Raw genomic sequence first — 26,731 nt, 5'->3', positions numbered from 1 at the left:
ATATATATGTGTACGTGGGTAGAGAGGTTGTGCCATTTTTGGACCACGGTGCGTTTCGCCCCATTCCCGATGCCCGACCACTTTCGCGAAATCATATCCGCATTTGCGATCACGTCACGGCTTATCGACTCGATTTCGTTTCGAGAGATATATACGCGTACCCCTCTCTGCTTGGAGTAGTTAAACGCTTCTCGAACAGATGTTCCTGCCACGCTGGTTCGAGTTGGAGGTAGGGAGAGATCGAATAACACGGCGAACAACGCGGCCTCCGAGAATAATAAGTTCGTCGTTAACAACGAAAGAGATGTATCAATCGCGCGAGGTATTCGACGTTTAATCGTCGAAACCTCGCTCGACCGTCCAACTAATTTGAACTAACGGTTGAGTGAAAGAGAAAAGGGGAAAAAACGGGAGAAGAGGAGAGAGGAGTAAGATAGGGAGAAACTCGACGCGAGCTCTTCACTTAACACGAAACACATGTCGACCGCATCAACCGCGTTCCCACCACGAATCTATTAAAACCCTTATCGGGGGTAGGGTATCAAAAAAAATTCTCGGAACAACAAACACGTAGACCGAGGCAGCAACACCATCGATATGTGATAAAGAGAGAGAGATATGGATGGGAAGAGAAAGAGAGAAGGAAAGAACGAAGGAGAAAAGGGAGAGAAAGAAGGGAGGCGAAAAAAGGTAAAAGGGGGGCAAAGTTGTGTCCAGCATCGGGAGGTACATCGCGGTTATCGGCGTAAAGCCGCGTTTACACGCGTGTAAAGGTGGTACGAAGGCTGGTTGACACCGGAGGCAACGGAAGAAGAAGGCCTCGAGGAGGAGAGGAGAGGCCTAACACACGCGGACGGGATAAGGGAGAGAAGAGGAGAACTCGCAGACACCATTCCAACGATGCCAGGGCCGTGTCGTAACAGGCTGGAGTGACACCACAATGCGGTGTAGCAATTTGTAGGCTCGCCCTTCGTCCTTCCTCCCCTCTCTCTCTCTCTCTCTCTCCGCTCGCTGCCTCTCCACCTTAGCCGCCTCTCTTCCTCGGCCGTGTATTTATGAGCCGAGTCGGGAGAACGCCTGTATCGGTTCCTCTCGCGCGCTCGGTTAAAGGCAGCAAGGACGACGATGCAGGGCGCACGAAACGAGTACACGCTAGGCCTCTTCTCCTCTCTCGCTGCCCTCCGCTCTCCACGAGACGATGGACCACGAGCGTACGTGCTATTGCTAAATAAGAAGAGGAGGGACTACGAAGAAGAGGAGGAGGGAGAGGGAAAAGAAGGAGAGCGAAATGGGGATGAAGAGAGGAGATGGGCGCGCTATGGGAGAGGAAGAGGATCGGGAGAAGAGAAGGGCTAACTAGACGAGATCAACGGAGCGATAGTTGTGCGTTTCTTCGCAAAGAAGGCACGGGGGAGGGGGGGAGGAGGACGAAAGAAGGTGGACCGATGGCGAAGGAGGGAAGAGAGAGAGGGACGACGAGGTCGAACAAGTTGGCGAACCGAGAGGAAAACGAGAGGGATAGAGGACGCAGGGGAGAGACATCTGCGCCGGTTGTGGATTCATGCGTTTGCGCGGAATAAGGGGCCCGGGCGAGGAAGATAAGGGACGCTGATGGACCTTCCTTCTTCTCTTCTCCTTCTTCTTCTCCTTTCTCGCGCTTCTCACTCTTTTCATCTTCCTTCCACTTTCATCCACGTACAGGACGGCGCGGAAGACTCTCGTGTCGTTACTTCTCCTCCTCTTCTTTCTCTTCTTCTTCTTCTTCTTCTCCTCTCCCTTCCCCTGCTTTTCTTTCTCTTCCCTTTCACGTCACCCGCTCATTGCACACACCGGCGGCCGATCGACACTGATAGCCGCAACGACTGTTCGCGGGTAACCGGCCACGACGGAATTTGCGACTTCGCTTTTGTGCCTTCCTTCAAGATCCGGAGGGGAGCGTGCGCCCCTTTGTACACCGATAGATTCGACCACGAGATTTCGGGAATCTTCACCCGGCCAATTGAATTCCTTTCCCTGCGCGGCTATAACCGATTCCGAGAAACGTAATTAACCGTTCCGCGTTTCGACCATTCTCTCTCTCTCTCTTTCTCTTCCTTCTTTCTTTCTTGTTTTATATCTTCTCGACGCGCGCGTTGTCTTCATATATTCTTCCTGCGGAAGAACGGGGACAGGTGCTATCCGATCGAAATCCTCCGAGCTCAAAATCTTCGGTATTCCGCCTTCCTTTCTTTCTTCCTTTAGTTCTCGGATTCTTCGCCACTCTTCTCTCGTTTCGATAGAGCAATTCTATTAAACAGGATATTCTAAAACGGTTAGAAACGAGAGTTCGTTTCGACATAAAACCGAGGAGTACGGCACGGAGGCAAAGCAGAAGTGGTGATAAGCAAATCTTAACTACTTGGAAAAACGCGAAACATAAAAAGAAAAAAAAAACATGTAATAAATCGGAAAAGATAATTACTCGAAAAAAAGCAAGGAAGGAATTAGAAAGGAAGAAACGTCGTCGACGAACAAGAGAGAGAGAGAGAAAAAAAAATCTCACTTGAAAGAAAACGTCGAAAGGGATTGAAAATATATGTATATATATTTATTATTAAATTAGGTCGAAGCGGGGAACAGAGAGGAACGAAACGATCCTCCCTTTCTCAATGATTTTACCCTCGTGTCCGGTCGAAACGAGCCGATGCTGCGGATATTATTTACGGCCAACACGATTCAATAAAACATCCATATAAAATCATTGGTTATTAATTTGACGGGTGCTCGCGACGGGGGGTGATCGCTGCCTCTCCACGGGGTACCTTTTATCCCTGGCATCGTCGATTACCAACGCGATACAAGTGGAGGGGATCCGGCCTTCTCCTCGTCTGACCCTTCCACACCGAGGACTCGATAACTCGCGACAATGCGTTCTCCACGAAAAATATAATCGAGATATTAAGGGAAGGGAGGTGAGTGTGTTTCGATTTGTTCGCACCGTCAAATGGATCCAAAGAGGTGGGCCATCTTTACGTTGGAATTTAGTGCTTCTTATAAGCGCACGATATATTCGACGGAGGATTACATCTTCATTCGATTACGATTCGATAGTAAAATATAGTGAGAATTATTATCATTGCGAATAAAAAATTCAAATTATCCTGTCGCGTTAACAAATGTCTAATCCGTATCGCAATTCGCCATCTATTTCCTTCTTCTCCCTTCCCCCAAGAAAAAGAGAAAAGAAAAAAGGAGGGAATAAGTAAAATACGTTATCAGTTTTCTTTCAATCGGATTCTACCGAGAAACGGAAACTAGTAATAACGAGTCGGCATGATGACGCACCGATATCCAAAAAGGTAAAACAATTTCCCCTATATACCTTGCCCACCAGATATATTGGAAATGATAAAAGCGAATATCTGCCTTGGAGCGTCGAATCTTGCGCGAAGGCCGAACGCGAATCGAATTCGAAGCCGAAAGAAAAACGTAGAAAGGCGCGTTCGTGGCCGAGCGAGCAGATAAGAAAAATCGGGTGTGACGTCAATTATTTGCAATCTATCGCTTTCGGTTATCGGTTGTTTCGCGCACGGGGGACCGTGCCTCTTCCGCGAAGGACGTATCTCTCGTATAAACGTTTAATCGCGCGCGTCCTTTCCCGAAATCGGCGAACTTCGGTTGCGCAACCGGCCGACGAGCCGTGGCTCGAGCGTATTTTAGAGTTCTCCGCGACGATAAGCGGCAGATATGTTAATCTTTAAGGCGATCGCGGTGCACTGTCGCGAATTTCAGGCACGTACACCGCCGCCGTCGGAAACCGAGCAAATTTTCGCCATTTCTTTTCCGCGCGCTATCGTCGTGTAAATAATTAATTGCATTATTGCATCGAGTTGGACTTTGATCTTCTGTGTCTGGATCATAAGTCGATTTATATTTGTGTGCGTTTATATGAAATCGCTGTGACGTTTTTTTTTTATTATTATTATTCGATAAACTCGCAGATTAATTGAATAGCTATTTCGGATATTTTAAGCGTTAAACTGCTAATAAAATTGATACTTTCAATAGAGAATGTTTCACGGAGAAATGCGCGAAAGAAAATTTACCAAGAAACGCAATTATCGTGTAAATTTAATCAAATTTTACATCGCTAATTGAGAATTAATTTATCGTGTTTCATCCCGTTGTAAAATCGATAAATTGATATAAAATTAACGATAAAAGACATTAAAAAGACGATTCTCGAAAATAACGATATTCGAAATTCCCATAATCGAAACTTGGAGTCTCGTGACTAACCGATATTCAAATCGAGAACACGTTTCGAACCTTAACTCACCCCGAAGACCACAAAGAAAGGCCTACCCATTTCAAGATTGCTCGTTATTAACTCAATTACCGTTGCTCCCAATTAGCAGTCACGCGCGTGGCCCAACGTGGCCCAAGCCAATAATTACAAGGACATTAACGTCCAGGTGACAAAAACCAGCCTATGCGAAACTTGGAATGGCTAATAAGGAGAAAGAGGAAAGGAAAAAAAATACTGTCTCCGAGGGAGGGGAGAGAGGAGGAGGAGCGAGAAATGATACGGGGCAAATAATAAACCGCGGGGACCCGTCGTCTTTGTCGTCGTGAAACCGTGAAAACGGCGTGGCGATGGAGGGTGAAGGAATGGGCGAGAGGAGAGGAGAGACACCTGGTTCGACGAGTCGGAGCCACGTGAAAGTGGCCGGCAACTTTCGTGATCGCGGGGGCCACGTGATCCAGCCGCGACACAAGGGCGGCGAGGGGACGAAGGATCCAAGCCCGGGATCGGCACCCGCGATCTCGTCTGGCCTCGATCGGTTTTACACCGAGATCGAGAAACGTATATAAATACAACGCGATACGAATTCGTGCGCCCGAGCCCAGGATCCTTATGAGCCACGATCCCCGTTCCGCGATCGTCGATACGATCGACGACGGTCTTGGAAGTCGATGGATTTAATTGGTGGCCGCTACGGTTAAACCAGTGTTGCGAATGGAGACCGCAATTGCGTAAGATATTCGTCGAAAGGGATACGAGAAAGGAAGCACAGACGCGGAGATGGTTGGGGAAAAATAGGAAACGAGTTTTGTGGGGAGAGATTCGGCGAAAAGTACGCCGAAATCGAAATTTCTTGGCCTATGTAATCGTTCGAGTCTAAAATCTTTATCTAAAATCTGAATCTAATTATTCACGAAATGTATGAGATCGAATAAAAAAAAATTCGAATATAAAATATTGGTATGGTAATTCGTATTAATTAATTAATTTAGTAAATGTATCTTAAAATCTATTTTCTAAGTACAAAATACACTAATAAAACGGCAAAATCATGTACATTTATTATATATTTATTAATAAAAATATTAATTTAGTAATTGATACATTTATATTAACTTTCTTTTACAACTTGTGTGATCGATATGCGTATTCAAATATTTACGAACATTGCTAACAAAAATATTTATTGTTTTATATAATATATTTTATATAATACAATATATAATATAATTGATATATTTTTGTTTTTCCAAATGATTTTATCAAATCAGATTTTCATTAATAAAAATCTAAATTTCGATATTTATAAATTAATATGCGTCATACGTTGATTAGCAAATATACTTATTGAATGAATACATTTACCGTATCAGTAAATTTAGTAAACAACCTCCCGGAACAAGTTTTGTAACGATATCGGTATTGATAGCTAGACTTCAAAAGTTGCGCGATTGAATATAAATAATAATAATATAAGAGAGCCCTAGGCGATACAATTCCAGAAAAACGATACAGAAATATTTCTAAGTAAAGTAAAGACGCAATACGTTACAAAAATAAATATACTAACACAAAATTTTAACATATTCTATTCTCATCTGTTTTATAATATAATATGCTTGAACTATCTAAATGTGTGTGTGTGTGTGTGTGTGTGTGTGTAATATATATTAAAAAATGATATAGTATAAACTTGACATGTTGATACTTCAACGTATAGTATTAATAAAATGTTAATAAATGTATTAATAAATATTAATTGCAATAATATATAATGATATTACATCATTTCCATTAATTAACATAAAAAACGTGAACCATAACGATATCTATAATATTGGAGTACGCATGCGGTCGAGCGCTGTATGTATGGTCAACCACGTGACCCGTAAGAGCTTAAAAGGTCAGCTGACATCAACGAACCTGTCGTATGACAATATTTTTTTTGTCTCAATATTTTATGATTTAGCGTTCGAATCTATCGATATTACAAAAAAAACTGTCCACTTGAGGTTAATTTTTTAAAAGAAAAATTTCAATTCAATATCTTTTTAATATTTCGCTTCGTTGAAATCGTTTAAATAATCAAACTTTTAAACAATGTATTTTCCCGCCAATAAGATCACGATGCGAACGCTGATTGGCTAGACACACGATGTAGTACCAATCTCGTTCGAAAAGATAAAACCGAGACGACGATAAAAATGGCGGAAAGGGCTATTGTCTTTGAGACAATTATAAATGATACGAATCAGACAAGACATTTTATACGGTATATAAACGCTAACTGGAAACGCGGTCTGACAAGCAAAGACACCCAATCACCTGTCAAGCAACGTGGCGACCGGCTAAAAGCACGCCGTCGAGAAACCCGTTTTTCCGGGTACCTCATCACACGCGACGAATACGATTTAACATGCGTTATGCGAAACACGAAATATATTGCTGAACGAAAAAAAGCAAAGATATGGAAAGAAGGAATCACATATTGGTTAGACTCACGTTTTAGTGGTTTTGGGTTGCTCTGCTTGCGGCGTGACATCCTCTGCGTTCTGCCATCACCAAATCAGCGTCGACATGCTTGACATCGTTGCAGATACACGCGAGAAGACAAAGATCGGTTGTTCCAGATCGTCGTGACGTCGTCGACATATAACAAATGACACAGCACACGCAACGAAATTGGCGTTAGACGAAACAGGTTGTTTGTAAGACAATAAAGCCAGGATAAATAGATAAAAAGCAAAGAATAACGAACACTTCGAGAGGCACAAAAACGTTTTCTGATCACCGGACAATGTATGTCGCTGACAAATGATATTTTCTCGTTCGGTGGTTTCGAATTGTTTTTTAATCTTATATTCCTTCTTACCCGTGTTTGAAGTCGATTCTCGCGTTTTTACACGCACAAGTGTCGACGAAAAACGTATACACGCACCACGATAACTCGCACCACGGCCGCTGTCAGCGAGCAACTAAACAAACGCGATACCAAACAACCCCCACTCCTACAAATGCAGCGTGACTACGTGTAACGGAGTGGGGTAATTGCAGAGGGGATAAACTCCGCCCATTATTCGAGTTCAGCTCTCGAGAGCGGGAAATTTTAAAGATACGTTTACCGACAGAGAATATGATCGATTACCTGAGATGGCAGTAGTGTGCCAATATACACAAGATATCAATTATTTTAAATTCAAATTAAAAGAATGAATAATAAAAATATGAAAAATATTGATAAAAAAAGCTACAATATTCTAATAATTCTATTTGATTTTTTCCACTGTACAATAAATTTAATAATTAATAAATAAAAATAAATATATATAAATAGAAAATAAAATATAATTTTAAACAAGATCAATCAATGGTATTATCTAATTATTTTAAACTGAATCATACAAAAGTCTATTTTATAAATAATTTGTAATGAAAAATAATTATAATTATTCATTGATAACCTTTAAAAGATCTTTAGCGACATCTATCATAGAATAGCACAATTTTAAGACATAATATAATTCATACTCATATGATAATTAATAGAGTAAGATTTTTTTATATGGACAACAGTAGATATTAAAGACATCATGTATACCGACAAATATTTATTTTTAAAATAATTGTTAATATAATATAATCTTCATTTAAACTATGTTAAAATTAAATATACGATACATATAAATGAAATTTAAATTTTACTATTATATTTTGATATTAAAATAAATTAAGCTTTTTTAAATTAAGTTGAATAATATAATATTGTAAAGTAATATATCGTGATTTTAAAAATATATATATTAAATAATACTGTAATTATAGTAAATCAGCAAAAATTGACAGAATATTTGCATTTTTATTCCATAAGTAAAATATATTTATTATCGATATTTTTTCAAAATTCATATTCTAAAATTGAAAACATTTTTATCTTTTTTATTTATTTGCCTCTTCGATTATAGATGAGAGGTCCAATATCCTCAATTCGATCCAATTTTTACATGGCATCGTTTCTTCGAATGTAAACAAGTCAAAGACCAATTATTTCCACTACTATTACCGATACATGCTATTTTTGGACGAGAGCCGCGACTGAATTCAAACGATGCACCAAATACATCTGCAACCGAATTTTGTAATATATCAAATATATCTCCGTCAACAATACGAATTCTACCTTTCATTTTGAACACACTTTTGATTTATCGTGTTTACGCCATTACTTTTTATAAAGGATTATGACCTGTCTAAGAAATATATCCATTTCATAATCCATATGTATTGTAATATAAACTAAATCCGTCAAGAGTCATAATTCTAAATATTAACTGACATAATATGAAATTCTATGATATGAATACGGAAAATTTCGAACAATTCGTTCAGCGTTGCCAAAAATAAAATAACATTTTTAACAATTACACTTGTACACAAGAAACTATAAACGATGCATAAACGATAGAATGGTTGTAATTTTATCGAAGAATTGTCTGAAAGTTGCACAAAGAATAAAAAATGACGAAAAGAGAAAATTGAAAAAGACGAAGGTGATTGCAAACTGGCATTATTGGTATTATAGTTAAACAGACTTTAAAAAGACTTTAAATATAAAGATATTAATTTTAATAATGTTCTATTCTTTTATGCTATTACTTTAGTGTATTATTAAAATTTTTCTTATAGATAATGACACTTTCCAAAGTAATAATTATTGAATAATTTAACACATTAATACCAATGTAACAAAAACATGAATGACATAACAATTCTCTAAACGAAATGAATCGACCGATACGTGTATGGAGGCGAGCCTTCGTGTTGACGCCAAACGAGAAGGAAAAGTTTATCTCTAGATTTTTAAATAAAAAACATCGAACGTCTATAAATCTCTGTCATTGTTTGATAACTCATATACTATAGATAAACATCGATATTCAACGGAAGCAATGAAAGATCTTGACTACATCAGTTTTTTCTTTAATATATCTGATCATAACGTTAGAAAAATAATTACACTATTAGATATTTTATCATTCGTTAAAAATTTGATATCCTAAATACTTATATATTTGTTAAAAATATTAAGAAAATATCTAAAGAAATCTAACGGAAGATTAAAATATCATCGATGTGTCAATTAGCTTTAATTAATTGTAAAAAAATTTAATTTTTTAATTTAAAAATCTTGGAATTTAAGATTTTTAAATTTTTGTATTATAAAATTTTAAATAAATCTCAAATTCAAGTTTGAGTTTGAGATTTTCATATTTCTTTTAATTAATTTATCAAGAATAAACATTTTATTATTCGTGCCTGTTAAACACTATGGCTATTTTTGTACACTTTTCCTCCTCGTACGCATTTGAAATGCGTACAACGTTTACTTACCTCGATCATGATATTAATTAGGATTGCAAAACAATACGTAGTAAGTTGATACGAAGATCGGGGAAGGTCGAGTGGCTAACCTTGAAGCCCTCCGTGGGGAAAGTAAGCGTAGAGGAAATACGGATCGAATGTTTTGATCGAAATTTGTTCTTATACGATATATCATCGTCTATAGGAGGGGGGAATAGAGAAGAGGAGGGGGGAATAATAATTTGGAACTTTAGATTAATCGTAGTGGATGCTTTTTTCACGATCATTTACTAGATACTTATTTTAAAAACAATGTCAAAGATACTTTTGCACAATTAACAGCGAAGCTAGCGATAAAGCATGAACAGAAGACACACACTACGATCATCGATCACGAGTTCGTCGAATGATTCCCTTGTTGTCTATCGTGAACATTCGTTGTCTTTACATTCGTCAAATCGGTGGGACGCGTGCTCCTCACGAGAATCGATATTAAGTTAATTAAAGACTATAAAATTATTAAAAGCGACAAACGTTACCATTCGTAGCGCGTTATAACGCACCCCGATAAAGGTATGATGAAATAACAAGTAAAATTTTACGATAAGCATTTCATTATGAAAGAAACAATTAAAATGATTTACACTTGTTAGTCTTCTAATTGTACCGGCATGTTTGCCGATTATTCGTGGGAATGTCGTCCTCGATTATTCACACCAGCGTAAATAAATATGGAACCGTGTATCAAATATCTACTTTAATCGTTTTACCAATAAATTGTAACCAGAATGATAATGAACAGAGAACGATGAAGATATCGAACGATAAAATTACTAGAGACGCAAGAATACTGAGAGAAAAGAATTTACATAGTAATATTCCATGCGATTGCTTGCTACGTGATAAGAAGCCTGTTCAAAAAATAGCGATAAGAAACCAATGGATATACACAATATACGTAGAAAATCACATAGAACGTGGCAAAACGATTTCGAGATTGTCATGCGTTCACCTGTTCCGTACAAAAATCTATAGATATTCACAAATATGAAAAGTTGTCGAACGATATTGTGTTTATTTGTTCAGAACAATATAACAGATCAATCTATTTTTAATGAATTGTTACGATACCGTTTCATATACATTGATAAGAATATGCAATTATATGTATGTCACCCTATACCGAACATGATTAAATAACTAGCTGCTACGGGATGCTCCATTTTCAAAGCCGATTATGACGTAGAATGTTTTTTCCAACGGCTTCGACTTCAAATATTGAATAATTCGAATCTCACGAATTTCATTAAAGCGACATTAAGTCGAAAAGCCTTTTAAGAGGTTCCATTAAAGGATTCATAATTTGAATTTTATTATTTTTATCAAATAAAAAAATAATTTATTTAATTAATTTTTAAAAAGAGATTCTTAATTCTTTCACTATTTTACAAATTTTTTTATTTTAAACTTCGTCTACTTTTACCTTGTGCAGTAACTAAATAGGTCATATTAAATGAATTATACTAACAATGATAATGGATAGATTTCGCAAGTTCATAATCTTATTGACCTACATAATATTAAAAATAAAAAAAAATTTTAATTCGAAGAACATAAAAAATTTTATTAAAAGCTAAGAAGTAAATATAATATATATAATATTGGAAAATAATAACTCTCACAATAAATTTCAAAAATAGAAAAAAAGTTAAAGATAATAAAATAGATTAATGACATGCAATAAACATTAGTTGTCAGACTCTTGTTTGTGAGTTAACTATTAGTTATCTCTCAATGACTCCATTTTGTTTTAATACGCTATATAAATATACACTCATTAACACGAACATTGTCTTGTTTTACAAAAATTTCCATATTTTCGCAAAAAATCACAATTATAGAAGTAGATCTATCAAAAGAAAAAAAATAATTTTTTTGATACGAAGAATCTATTTAAGGATTACAATAGGTAATTTCCTGTATCTATGAATAACACCGATGATATATGTATATATATGCTACGTGCAAGTTTCAAGAAAAAAAAATATGAAGCAATGAATTACTAAATATAATATTGAACAAACAATTTGATTTTCGTCTATTTAATTAATTATTTAACTTTTTTCTTCTATGAAAAATAAAATATTTTTATTTTCTATACAAAAATAAATATCTTAAACAAATATAATTGCGAATTTCGGTATAAATATTCAATAAATCATCTTACTAATTTATTGCAGAAGAGAATTGCGAAAGAGAATGTTAAAAAAATAAGAAAATGATAAAAGAAGAACATAGTAAAAATCAACATCAATCTAATTGGACTTAAATTAATTAGTTGCAAAGTAAGCAATCGGTATATTTAATAACAAATTGCGCAAATTTTGTTAAAATTCGAGAATTTCGCTTTTATTTCCATATTTTTTAATTATATAATTTTTTTCTATATCACGTGAATTCGTATAAAAAAAAAATAAAAAGAAAAAATTTTACAAACAAAATGATAAATATCAAAATAGACAATATTGTTATAAACTTTAAATGTTGATATTCTTTAAAATAATTGATTTTTCTTCGTTCATTTATCAAATATATTCGAAAAGAATAAAAATAATAGCGGAACGTGGGAAAGTTATTAGAATCGAAATCATCAAAACATAATATTATAAGAACAAACATTTATTCTACGAACTTACACATTACAAAACTCTCACATTACAACGGGACAAAAAGGGAAAAGTGAGTGGCAAAACGACAATTCGGAGGCTCGCCTTGCAATACTTCGTTCTTACGAAGTACGTGTCGCATTCAGTCTTCTATCACAACCAAACTATACCGATAAACAGTCGTAGGAAAAGAAAAACGAAGAGATAGAAAGAGCGAGTCAGATAGCTTTAGAATGTAGTGTAGGAGGGTTGAAACTGCATGACGCTAGTGAGCGCAGTGATACCATGACGTATCGACCGAGCGCGCCACGCAGACTGACGTCATGATCACGGCCTCAGTCAGACAGCGAGCACGTGAACAGCACGCTGGTGATCACGCGGTCGTCGGCTGATAGTACTCTTCTGATTGGTTGATTTCGGCGAGCCCCTCCACACAATTGGTAGAAGTGAAGCGCGCCGCATGATCACACACACGATCAGCACAGCATGCCGAGCCAACCGACCTGAGAAAGCTTCATTGCATTACTAGACGTTCAACGATTACGTCCCTAAGCTACTTTTCGTTTGAAAAATATCGTATACGTTAGACTACATCTTCTCGTCAACGGACGAGCCTCTTTAACATACTATATACTCGTGCTACATTTTCTCTAAAAAAATGGATACTAATCAAACTCCTCTTTCACCACCGGCCTCACCCCAATTCAAACACGTAAGTGAATGTTGAATTAAAAGTACCGCCACTGCAGTGACCGACTAATTTGCCCGCGAAATATGAACATAGTTGGAAACGATGATCCAATCCTGTTTCATATACATAATTTTTATTATAATATTTCCTAATTTTTATTTCTTTTTTTTTATTTATTTTTTCTTCTTTCTTTCTTTTTATTTCATATATTTTTTACAGAATCATTTTCATAGATTTTTTCCTTACTTAATTTTTTTTTTATTTGTGCATAAAATTCAAAATATTTCATAAGAAATTTTCTTTATTTTTTTCTACAGATTGAACCACTTCAATCTTCGTTCAGCGTTGCAGCACTTTTGGGAGATAAACTTCAACAGAAAGCAAAGACCAATATGAACATAAAGAAAAATAACAATGGAACTACTCGGCCTGGTTTACCTCCAACTCCTCAACCTTCTGATTCGGAAGAAGATGAACCTCTCCGAAAAAGGCGATCTGTGGAACAATGTGAATTAGCAAAAGTAAGTATTGACAAAAAGTTTTTTTGTGCTCATTTTTAATTACAAAACTATCTCATTTTGATTTTTTTTAATCGCTCTCTTATATTATAAGACGTATGTGCGCATGCTTTATAGAGTTGTTTTGCAATGACCTCATTTATTGCATGCATTCACTTTTACACCATTTTTGTTGCTTATCCTTTGAGCAAATAATACCTTCTGACGGTATTCGTTTCAGAATAATGTAATTTCCATATTATTCTAAATAAATAACTTTTATAAAAATATTAAATTAAAATCATAAACTTTCATCTTTTCATTTTTTTTAATCATTATTATATACTAATAATATATGCATATATATTATTTTTGTATTTTATATATATATATTATATATATTGTAATAATAATAATCCAAAAAATATTATTTTCTTTAATTAAAATTTCATTAATCAATTTAGAAATGTTTATTAATGTAAATATTAAAAGAAATGAAATTTATCAAATTTATATTTATTTTTACTATTTTTAACAGTTACTCTTGGATGGTACACCACCCCCGAGTCCAGAACCTGCCCGTGTATCAGTGATAATGCGTGCCAATCGAGATGGTACCTACAGTCCTGCCAACTTGATACCAAAGATTACCACAATGTGTTCACAACTAATTCCACATAATTCACAACAGACTTCCAACTTACAGTTCAAACCAACCACGCGGCAGAATACAGTGGAATCGGAGAACATACTGAAGAGTCTTAAATTCAAAATGAGTCTACGGAAAGAAGAGATTATTATAAATAATAAAAATACTGATCGCGAGACTATTCAGCCAAAATTACATCTTCTAGCACCAAAACCTGCACCAATCATGGTAACCGGATTGTTAGGATCTCCTTTGGTTCTTCCACGAGCTCCTCTTTTATTAGTTACTGCACCTACAACAACATCAAATATAACTACTCCAGAATCAGCTATACGACGTCGTGTTTATGAATGTGAACATCCAGGTTGTGGCAAAAATTATTTTAAATCTTCTCATTTGAAAGCCCATACACGGACTCATACAGGTGAACGACCATTTTCGTGTCCTTACGAAGATTGTAGTAGACGATTTTCAAGAAGTGATGAATTGTCACGACATAAACGAACACATACTGGAGAAAAGAAATTTGTTTGTCCTATCTGTCAAAGAAGATTTATGAGAAGTGACCATTTAGCAAAACATGTTAAACGACACACCAGAGATAGATCTTCGTCTATTCGCGCCACTGGTGCTCAAACTAGTTCTATCACACAAATGACATCCACACCTTTAAAAGTAAGTTTACTTCCTGTTATAGCACCACGCATAACACAATCAACTCAACAAATAATTGCACCGCAATTAACGGTTTAAAAAATATAAAGTATTATATATTTAAGCCGTATCTAAAGCTGTGAATCGAGCTTTAATTATTGCAGGAAAATCATTCCGACAGTGTGAAAAGATTAATTGTTTTTTGATGGATAAAAAAAAACATAACAACGGATATTCTTTGTGAAAAAACTTTTATCTATCCCAAATTTGATAAAAACTTCGAAATGTGAATATTTACAATAATAAATTATACTTCTATGTTTTTTTATGTGTACCGTATAGTGATTATATAAAAAAAAAAAAATTAACAAAAGCGTACTTAAAAGGAAAGCACTAAAAGCACGAAAAATGATAATTCAAAAGATGAGGCTTTTTTTTGCCGTCCGAAAACCAAGTACCTAAGTGTATCTGTGATCTGTGATGCATAAGCGTGTTGATCAAGAAAGAATATTTATTTAAAAATATAAAGACAGTTTTTTTATCAATTATGTACATAATTACAAAATGTTACAAAATTATTAAAATTATAATGTTTTTCATTATATAATTAAACTAATTATGGATATATGTGTATATATATATATATATATATATATAAATAACTCGCCAATTAAACAATGTACCAGACAAGTAAGACTTTAATATTATGAAATAAGTTTAAAAATTTTCTACAAAAATTAAAATTAATTAAATAGCCTATATACTTTCATAAAATTATTGTAAATATATATAATGTCTAATTTATTTTATATGTATTTCCTATATCCTTAAACATTTAATTATATGTATTAAAGATTTACAATAGTAATTTAATAATTTTTTTTAATTTTTATAGCAATTATTTATAAAATTGAGTCATTATCACTTGAAAAAATGTCATCAATTATTTAATTAAACATAATTATTAAATTAAATTATATATAATTATTAAATTTAATTAATATATAATTAATATAAACTCTTTTTTAATCATAAATCTTTATTTTTTTAACTTCATAAAAAAGTCAAACAAATATATACAATTTTTAATCAAGATAATTGAAAAAGAATGATAAATAATTTTTAAATATTAATCTTTGATTTATTTGTTTTTTTTACTTAAAATTTAAATTTAGATAAATAGTTAAATAAAACAATAAAATTTGATATCAATTGACTTAATTTGATATGAGCATTTTTAAATATATTTTGTAATAATGATATAATTTTTTCTATTCATTTTATATTATGAAAAATATATATTTTATTATGTATAATTTAATAAGTTATAATTATTAAGTATGAAATATAAATTATATAACATATAAAAATTGAAATGTAAAATAAAATATTCAACAATTTTTATATTAAAATCAAAAATTTTTATTATATACTGTATAGAAAATGCATATTATATATAAGATATTATTTTGTTTGATTAAAATCCATAAATAATGCAAATTTAATATTTTTTAAAATGTCTATTTTCTATCTTCGGTAAATCTTTGATAAAAATGCAAGAATAAAATTTATGTGTACGTAAAAATAAGTTTTTTAATGGAAGATAAATAAATTTTATGAAATTTTTGATAAAAAATATAACTTGTATAAATATTTTTGTAATGCAAAATATATTCTGATATTTTTTATAATTTGATTTATTATGTATTAATTTAAAAAAATATATGTATATATATGATTATATCCTTTATCATTTTTAATGAATGCAACTAATAAAAATTTATATAGAGAAAGTAAAAAATTCCATTGTAAGCATTATTCATATTAGCAAAAAAAAAAAAAAACCATGTTAATATCAAATATAATTCGCAGACATCGATTTAGATAAATTTTTTTATCAATTGTTTGCATTTATGGAAAAAATAATTTTAAATATAAAAATATAAATATATTTATATTAATAATAATCTTTACAAAGAAAAAAAGTTTCTGATAATTATAAAACTATTCTTCAATATTAGGATAAAATTATAATAATGTTATTTAATCAGAAATATATATATATATACGAATTTTTTGTTTTCTTTTATTGCATTCTATTGATTTATATATTACTTTGTGTAAAGTAATTATATAATTCGCATATATATAATCAGTTATTTTTATTTTATTAATACTTTCATTTATTATTAAAACAATTCTTAATAATGTAAAAAATTAAATATATTAAAAAACAGAGTGATATAATTTTTAAGTTTACATTCATATTGTTTATAAACTAAAACTAGTAAATTATACAGGTCAACTGAGATATGATCCTTGTTAATGACTTCTCACGAAATGTCGTAGTTTCTTGCATCAGCCAAGGACTTGAATTCTTTTAATATTGTAAATGTCACAAACAAGTATGGGACCGGTAGATGATGTAAAATATCTATCTGATTACCCTTATTTGCTTTTATTGAAAAAAATGATGCATCAAAATTTTGTCTTGTAATAAACATATAAAATAATTATTCAATAATAATAAAATTCTAAATAAATAAAATATTAAAATTATTCAATATATCATAACAAATGTCATCAAAAATTATTATAAATTATTATAAAAACATTATATATGAAATAATATCTTTTTACTTCTAAATTTTGTTTATAATAAAAAATATTAAAAATAACAACAGATAAATCTCATTATAATAGATTATAATTATTACAATTATAATTATATTATAATTATATTTATATCTTATTATATTTTAAATTTAAATGCAACTTCATATTCAGTTTTTATATATTATGTAAATTTGTTTATTTTATTCAAATTAAATTTATTTTAAATCTTTAAATCATTAAATATAAGATTCATTTTTTACTCATCAATAAAGTGCAATATCTTCTAAACATTGCATCAAGAACTAGAATTCCACTCCTACATCTTTCATAATTCAATGGAAATAAAAAATGGAAATTAGACGATAAATTTATTCATATACATTTATCAGTCATTCATTATTAAATAGCTTATAATATGTAATACATGCTTATACATGTTATTTTTTCTGATGTAAATTTTTGTAAAAAAAAATTAAACAAATTATTTATGCTACTTATGAAAATTTATTATTAAATTTTTTTTAATAATTTTATTTTTTATATTTTATAACTTAAATAATAATAAAAATTATTTCATATATTAAAATAAAATACATTTTGTATTTTTATCAAAATAGATTGATATTATGATGATATGAATAACATTATATATTAAAAATCTCATAATAAATATATTTAATCAATTTGTATTGATGTATTGAAGAAAGTTCAAATTCAATTATTAAATTCATTTTATTTATCAAAAAAATATAATATTAAAATATTTATAATTATTCTTAAGCAATTACTGTTTATAATTTTCAAAAATGCATTTTTAAAGTTTTTTAAAAAAACTTTATAAAAACTTTTATAAAAACATTCAATTTTCTATCTATGAAAACTTTTACTAGGATTGGATGCCATATCATATAATGTTTGACATGGTTTAAAAGCATCACCATAATGATTTTGAAATTGTTCCATCTTTCTCACTAAGTTATCAGCACCATAAGAATCTACCCAACGAAAAGGTCCACCAGTAAATGGAGGAAACCCTAATCCAAAAACAGCTCCTATATCACCTTCCAACTAAAAAAATATTTTTGTTCAATAAAAAATAATATAATTCAATAATTTACTAATATATTATATATATAATTATAAATGTTTTACCGGATTAGCCAAAATATTTTCCTCTAAACAAAGTATTGCTTCATTAACAAAACGAGATACCATTCTTAATTGATGATCTTCAATAGTTGTATTTCCTTTTGGTTCAAGTTTATATTTTTTTAAAATATCTAATGCTGAAAGATTAACATTTTTATGCTTAACATTAGTTTCATATGTATATATTCCTTTGCCTGATTTTCTTCCTGAAAATAACAAGTATTTCGTTAAATATACATATATAAAGAAATGTAGTTCTATACAGACCCACGAGGCCGCCTCGAGTTTTTATATATTACACTATCACTTAGAGTACGCAAAGCAAGCAAGCAAGCAAAACGGATTGAGTCACAATATGTATTTATTTATATCTAATACTATTTTGTTTATGAAGCATAAAAAAAAAATTATTCCAAAATTACTTATTTTATTCCAAAAATATTTCTAAAAAATATGTTAATTTTTTTTTGAAATCATCTTTTTCATATACAATTCAATTACATGTCTGTATTAGAAACTTTGCTTAAAATTATTACTAATTACTTATTACTTATTACTAACACTTTTATTTCAATATGTGTTTAGACAAAGCAAGCAAAGAATTGCAAAATATTTTTGATTTCACTAAAAAATTGTTCAATAGTTTGCCCAAATAAGGCAAGTTTCACGATATTATATAATAAAAAACTGAATACCTAGAAAACCAGCTTTAACCATGTCATTGAGTATATTTATATCTCCACCATTAAAACGTTCACCTAATTCCTTTACAAGGTATGTACTTATGTGAGCACCAACATCAATTCCAACTTCATCTGATAAAGTAGCTGCTCCAACAGGAAATCCAAATTTTTTAGTTAAATTATCCAAATATATAGGATCCACACCTTCCTATTTTCATTGAATATAATTTTATATATTGAATATTTATAATATACTTATAATATACTTATAATATACTTATAATATACTTATAATATATACTTTATAAAATGTTATATGTATATAACATATATATATATATTGTATATAATGTATATTTTCTTATTGTATTATATACAGAATATTATATCTTCAAAATCATGATAAAAATAGTTATGTGAATCTACATATAAAAATAGAAAAAAAAAAACACTTTTTCATTTAAAGCTTTGTTTTCAAAATTGTTTTCATTTAAAAATTATTTTTTAAAAAAATTTAATTTGAAAATTTGCCAATTATATGACTTTTTTATTATTCGATGTTCAATATCGATTTTCTTAAAAAAATAAGGATATTAGCAATAAAATTTTATTTTATATTTTTCGTTTATTTCCATATATAGAGTAATCATCTATTGATAGTTCATTTGTATTCAATTGGATAGCTAATTTCATTTGTTATTATCATATTTCATTGTCATTTAAAAAATTTCGAAACTTAATTTATTAAAAAATAAAACTTTAAATATAAAATTTTTTTTTTACTTATTTTTATATCATTTCACTTATATCATGATTTCAAAGACATTCTATATAATAATAAATAGTAAATATAAAAAAATAAAAAGACTACCTGCATTAATCTAATAGCTTCAGATAATAAAGCACTCAATATTCTTGTTGTATAAAATCCAGGACCATCTCCAACAATAATAATTGTTTTTCCTTGTTTTAAACCTACATCAACTGCAGTTTTAATTGTTTCAGTCGATGTTCCTTTATGTGTTATTATTTCTAATAATTGCATTTTATGTACTGGAGAGAAATAATGCATTCCAATTATCTATAACATAATTATACTAAATTAAATTAAAGAAAATATATTAAATATTATACTTACTTTATCTGGACGATTACTCCCAGCAGCTATTTCATTAATAGAAATTGCTGACGTATTTGTTGCAAGTACACAGTAATTTGGTGTATTTGCCTCAATTTCTTTTATAACTTTATGTTTAATTGTAATATCTTCAAATACAGCTTCAATTACGATATCTGCATTTTTAAATGAACTATAATCTAATGTAGAATCAAGTTTAGAAAAATATCTATTTTTCTGAAAGCTAAAAATAAATTTAAAAAAAAATAATAAAATTTGATAATTTGGAATTTTTATGTATTCATACATATATACAAATATTTATCATATTTTAATGAAAAATTAAGAAATTTTAAAAACTAACTTAGAATATTTTTTTTTTTTCACAGCAGCATGCATTCCTTTTTGTATTTGATCAACACCACGGTACAAAGCAGTTTCATTTGTATCTTTCATAATTACATCAAAATCTTTATCTATGCTTACTTGAACAATACCTGCTCCCATAAGGCCAGCACCAACAACAGCAATTTTTCTGAAATATATATATATATATATATATATAATTAATATTTTACAAGAAAAATGATTTATTTTTACATAATATATATAAAAATATCCATACTTAACAGCATTTTTTGGCACTCCAAAACGATTTTTTTTACAAGTAGTTTGTCCAAAGAATAAATTTGTAAGACCTTTACATTGAGGTGTAACTCCTAATTCACCAAAAGCTTTAGCTTCTGCTTCATAACCAAATTTTGATCCTTTATCTAAACCAATACGTATTACATCTAAGATTTTAAATGGTGCAGGATACAAACTCCCAGTTTTCTCCATAACATTTTTTTTTGCTGAATTAAATATTTGATTCTTTACAAAATCAAAGTATAATGCATAATTCAGAAATTTATCACTTAATGTTTTAGAATTTTGATTAATTTTTAAAGTTTTATTTGTAATATCTTGTGCAACTTTAATAGCAGTCTCTTCCAAATATCTCATTGTACTGGAAATATTTTAAATAAATAAAATTTTCATATTTTTTATAAATATATATATATATATATATATAAATGTATCAATCTTACTTTTCTTCTGATGTTCCAATGCCACAACCAAGACAATTCACTAAAAGATCTACAAGTCCTATTTTCTTAGCTTTAATTGCTTTAACTTGTTTACCAGTAAGAATCATATTTAAAGTATTAGGAAGTGATATTAATTGAAGTAATCTTTGTGTACCACCTGCACCAGGCAAGATACCTAACATTACTTCTGGTAAACCTAAACTAGTTTTTTGATCATTTACAGCAATTCGATAATGACAAGCCATAGCCATCTACATCAATTAAATAAAAATGTGAATAATAATGAAAAATATTTTGTAAAAATAGAATGTATAAATTTATTAAATTATATACCTCCAAGCCTCCTCCTAAACAACTACCTTGAATTGCAGCTATAATTGGTTTTTTACTTTTTTCTATTTTTTCAAAGATTTTTTGGGCCTCAAAAGCTATTTTATAGCCATCTTCTGGAGTTTTGAAAGAACGTATTATATTAATATCAGCACCAGCAACAAAACAACCTGGTTTTCCACTTATAAAAATTATTGAATTTATAGCAGAATTTTGTTCTATATTTTTTAAAACATCATCAATTTCATACATTACTTCTGAATTTAAAACATTCATCTATATCACAATGAAAATTAAATTTATTTTATTTATTGAATTATTTATGAAACTAGTAGAATTATATATTATATATACCTTAACTCCTGGAGAATCTAAAGTAAGGACTGCTACATTATCTACAACTTTATATTTCAAATGTTTTAAATTTGTTGATATACTCATTGCTCTCATTGATTTATATAATGCTGAAAATAAAATTTATAATAAAATCAAAACAAAAATTATACAAATTTTTATATAAATACATAATATTTTATTATTTATTTTAATAATTCTTATTAAATATTTACTATTTTATTTCATGTTTTATATATTTTCATACTTTATCAATATTTTTACATTATGTACATAAATACAATATTGTATACAGTGCAAATTTTTATATGATATAGATATATTATTTAAAAACAAATGTTCATATAAAAATATAATTTTTTTTACATATAATTACCTGTTCGTGTTGATATACTTTTATTAATGTGCGAAACATTTGCAAGAGCACCCAATAATCTGTATTGTAACATGTTTTAGAATATTGAAACACTTATCCTAGAAAATGTTACTGCATATGGAAGACTGTACAGAAATGAAATACCGATTACTACGCATGCGTATAATTATAAATATAATCATAACTTGCGTGTAATTACTATAATATGTTTGATTAATCATGAACTTTGATTTCAATTTATTATATTTGAAAAAAAATAAAAAAAAGTAATTATGTATATTATATATTTACTATTTTACATATATATATATATCAAAATCAATTTTTTTAAAAAATTAGATGTTTTTTGAACAATTTAATTTTATAAATATTAAATATTTTTAAAATACCATTATATATAATATATTATATATTTGTAAATTTATAAATTTTATAAGATTTTTATTATAAGAATAATATTTTTAATATAATATAAATATTTAATCTATGTTATTAAAAGCTTAAATTTTCATATAAATATTTCATATAATTGATTATATTTCATACATTTGATTAATATTTATAAAATGAAATACTAGTACAAGATAAATAATATGAACATTATTTTAAAATTAAATAAAATATAATTAATACAATTGGTATCGATACATCGATACAATTTTACGCAACAAAAAATTGATTTTGATATCGATATTTAACTAATCGAAAAATACTAATAAAAAGTTAAATCATGTAATTTGCTTATTTTCTTTTAAAAATTTGACATCATGAAAAAATAAAATTATATGTATATACATATATTGATATTATATGATATACAATATATATATATATATCTTATGGATATTTCTGAAGTCTTTTATATTTTATTTGTATAGTTTATCTATAGTTATATATAGTTTATGCATTACTTGTTAGTATTACTTATCTATAGTATTTTAATATTAGTGATTATTGTTGTAATATAGTGATTGTTGTTTACTAGATCATTCAAATAATTATTGAAACAATAAATTAATATTATATGTATATATTATGTACTTTAATAAAATCGTATTATTCGATATTCAGTATTATCAAATAAGAAATTCTTATTATGATTTAAAATATTTGTTTACTTTTAGTTGATTTAAGAGAATTGAGATACTTATAGTTTTAATTTTGATTATAATTTTATATTTTATTCTATACAATTTTATAAATGAAAATGATAAGGCAATTTATAAATTTGCAAATTGAATTACATAAGACATTAAATATTAGATATATTTCATGCAAAAAATATTGTATGTTTATTTTCAATATTCAAAACAAAATATATTTTTTATGTTAAATATATGATACGAATATATACGCAATATAATCATAATATACGAAAATGTTCAATATTCAAATAGAATGAAAAAAGAATATGTGTGATATTTATAATTCTATTCTATATAACTTATCAATTATATCTTTGAAAATATTTTTACAAAAATAATACAAAATGTTAGATACCAAAATATTTTCATATAAGAAATATTTAATTGAAGCTATCATAGCTTTAGTATGTGTATTTATTTTTTGTGAATATTTGTTATATTATCTTGTGCTTATTCAGGTAAGTTTTATTGATATACATTGTATTTGTAAAATTCAAAATTTTATTTTAAATTTAACATAATAGTGTACATGGCCTATTTTGGAACCACATAAAATCGATGTGACTATTACTCAACTCAAATCAGAAGAAACACCTGTACATGCAATGTTTATAGCAGATACTCATTTATTAGGTTCTAAACATGGACATTGGTTTGATAAATTAAGAAGGTAAATTAAATAATTAAATAAATAATAAGTAGCAATTTCCTAAAAGTAAATTTTTTCTCAATTCATGTTCTTTTTTTATAGAGAATGGCAAATGTATAGAGCATTTCAAACTATGATTACACTTCATAAACCAGATATAATTTTTATATTAGGTATTTAATAAAAAATGTTTAATGATGAAAAATAAAATTAATTAATAAATATATTATAATTATAATAGGTGATTTATTCGATGAAGGACAATGGAGTAGTTCTGCAGAATTTGATCAATATGTACAAAGATTTCATTCATTATTTTCAGTACCTAAACATACTCATCTTTATGTTGTTGCTGGAAATCATGATATTGGATTTCATTATGGTAAAATATTTTTAATTTTTATAATTATAATGTTAATATATTATTATATAAATATATTTTTAATCACAAAATATTTTTTTAGGAATTACACCATATTTAAATCAACGATTTGTAAATGGTTTAAAGTCACCAAGTGTAAAAAGAGTTAGTATTAGAGGAAATCATTTTGTTTTAATTAATAGTATGGCACTGGAAGGAGATGGATGTTTTTTATGTCGTCCTACAGAAATTGCATTAAATAAAATTGCTAGTAAGATTAATTTTTGTTAAAAAAATGAATATTTATAAAAATTTATTAAAACTTATGTATAAATAAAAATATTTTTTAGCACATTTAAAATGTGCAAAAGATACAGGAAATAATTGTAACAAAGATAATGTAATTTCGAGATATAGTAGACCAATTATTTTACAGGTTAGTAAATAATTTTATTTCATAACATAAAAATGATAATATAATTTTTAAATTAGCATTTTCCAATGTATCGCGAATCTGATGAAATTTGCAATGAACTTGATCAAGCACCAGATGAAATAAAAGATATCAAGTTTAGAGAACGATGGGAATGTTTATCAAAAGAAGCATCTGAACAAGTATGTAAATATTCTATAAAAATTCATTTAAATGATTATAATTAAACTTATATAAAAAGATTCTTATAGCTTTTAGATATATTGAATCCAAGACTTATTATTAATGGACACACTCATCATGGTTGTAGAAGAATACATAGGAAAGATATATTAGAATTTACAATATCATCTTTTAGTTGGCGTAATAAAGATAATCCTTCTTTACTATTGGTATGTTCTAGAATTCAAAAAAATATTTAATTCAATTTTATAATTTTAAATTATTATATTAATATTTTATAATATTATATTATTATAAATCTTTAAAATGTTATTATATTTCAGGGTGTATTTACTCCCAATAATTATTCTGTATCAAAATGTTATATGCCTGTAGAATCTACAGAGATCAAAATTTATATTATTAGTATAATGTGCATTTTCATATATTTTATTATAAAATGTAAACTAAAACAAAATCGATATTATCTTTTAAAATTTCATTAAAAATATATTGCTATATTAATAATATTATTAATTATTATTAATTATTAATATTAATGAGAAAGCATGAAAATTACAAATATATAATTATAAACATAACAAAAAACATAGAAATATAAACTTCAGATTATTGAAAAATATTTTTGTTTATATGAATAAAATCTTTAACGATATTACATATTATTTACATTATTTATAAAATATTTATCTTATTTATTTTTGTTATTTAAATCAATATAATTATATCTCAACTTTATCAAATTTTGAAAATTACTTTATTTTATATATTTTATATATTTTAATTTTTTTTTTCCATTTATTTTATCAAACAGCATTCTATTGAAAAAAAAATTGTATACAAATATGTATAAAAGAATAAAAATATTAAAAATCACAAATATAATCAATACACATTTATAAAATTTATATACAACTATATGTTTAGTTATATTATATATCAATATTAAAAATTTCATGAAATACTATAGTACAGATTTAGTAAATATAATACTTGAATAATTGAAAATACAAATCTTTATAATTATGCCAAAAATATTATTAAAATGTTATTATTATTAATTAAAAATATTATTAATATTATATATTATATAATAATTGATAAACATTTTATATGATATAATACATATTAAGAAATAATGTATACTTTTAACTTATTTGAATATAACTGATTATTAATGTTATATTATATGCATTTAATGCATATTTGTGTATTAATAAATATAATAAACATAATTTGTAAAATTTTCATCTTATTGTAATAAAAAACAGAATAATTGTGAATTAATACTACTATTGTACTGATATTGACTATAACTAATATTACATACACTAAGTAAAATCGAATAGGTAGTACATCCAAGAGTAATAAGAAAATAATTCTACATGCAAAAATTAATCGAAAAAAAAGAATCCAATTTTTTTTTCGACTTTTTTTTTACATA

At 28.6% G+C, this 26,731-nt stretch overlaps 4 protein-coding genes across 7 annotated transcripts in view; 2 read left to right on the top strand and 2 right to left on the bottom strand.

The window, feature by feature from the left end:
* LOC107995119 (zinc finger protein ush) overlaps positions 1–7,332 on the bottom strand; it is a 166,005-nt gene extending 158,673 nt beyond the window's left edge. Inside the window, exons 1-2 of one of the 4 annotated variants that reach the window (XM_017052416.3) lie at positions 7,158–7,331; positions 6,788–6,865 (exon numbers count right to left, since the gene is read on the bottom strand). In XM_017052416.3, coding sequence (XP_016907905.1) covers positions 6,788–6,827 — 40 coding nt within the window. In that variant the 5' untranslated portion in view covers positions 6,828–6,865; positions 7,158–7,331. Of the gene's footprint in view, positions 1–6,787 lie in introns of all 4 variants that reach the window. The other 3 variants (XM_028665382.2, XM_017052415.3, XM_062081946.1) reach the window with 3 other exon arrangements.
* A 4,980-nt stretch (positions 7,333–12,312) lies between these two features.
* On the top strand, positions 12,313–15,588 carry LOC107995172 (Krueppel-like factor 10). Its single transcript, XM_017052523.3, has 3 exons — positions 12,313–13,021; positions 13,318–13,521; positions 14,036–15,588. Exons 1-3 carry the CDS (start codon positions 12,968–12,970, stop codon positions 14,897–14,899), a joined length of 1,122 nt encoding a protein of 373 aa, XP_016908012.1. The 5' UTR covers positions 12,313–12,967; the 3' UTR covers positions 14,900–15,588.
* Positions 15,589–18,129: 2,541 nt separating this feature from the next.
* On the bottom strand, positions 18,130–22,759 carry LOC107995032 (trifunctional enzyme subunit alpha, mitochondrial). The gene is made up of 11 exons (XM_062081954.1): positions 22,517–22,759; positions 22,141–22,250; positions 21,790–22,062; positions 21,457–21,707; positions 20,991–21,374; positions 20,730–20,900; positions 20,387–20,609; positions 20,120–20,329; positions 19,261–19,456; positions 18,569–18,771; positions 18,130–18,484 (listed from the first exon to the last, which is right to left on the bottom strand). Exons 1-11 carry the CDS (start codon positions 22,587–22,589, stop codon positions 18,284–18,286), a joined length of 2,295 nt encoding a protein of 764 aa, XP_061937938.1. The 5' UTR covers positions 22,590–22,759; the 3' UTR covers positions 18,130–18,283.
* A 14-nt stretch (positions 22,760–22,773) lies between these two features.
* LOC107995042 (metallophosphoesterase 1) lies at positions 22,774–26,522 on the top strand. The gene is made up of 9 exons (XM_017052269.3): positions 22,774–24,119; positions 24,186–24,331; positions 24,413–24,483; positions 24,552–24,692; positions 24,775–24,942; positions 25,022–25,107; positions 25,164–25,286; positions 25,356–25,496; positions 25,611–26,522. Exons 1-9 carry the CDS (start codon positions 24,006–24,008, stop codon positions 25,770–25,772), a joined length of 1,152 nt encoding a protein of 383 aa, XP_016907758.1. The 5' UTR covers positions 22,774–24,005; the 3' UTR covers positions 25,773–26,522.
* Positions 26,523–26,731: the final 209 nt, after the last annotated feature.

Source organism: Apis cerana, linkage group LG11 (assembly GCF_029169275.1).
Source record: "Apis cerana isolate GH-2021 linkage group LG11, AcerK_1.0, whole genome shotgun sequence".
Taxonomy (NCBI): Eukaryota; Metazoa; Arthropoda; class Insecta; order Hymenoptera; family Apidae; genus Apis; species Apis cerana.
Note: the sequence above shows the minus strand (reverse complement) of the source record. Positions and strands in the feature narration are given on the sequence as shown.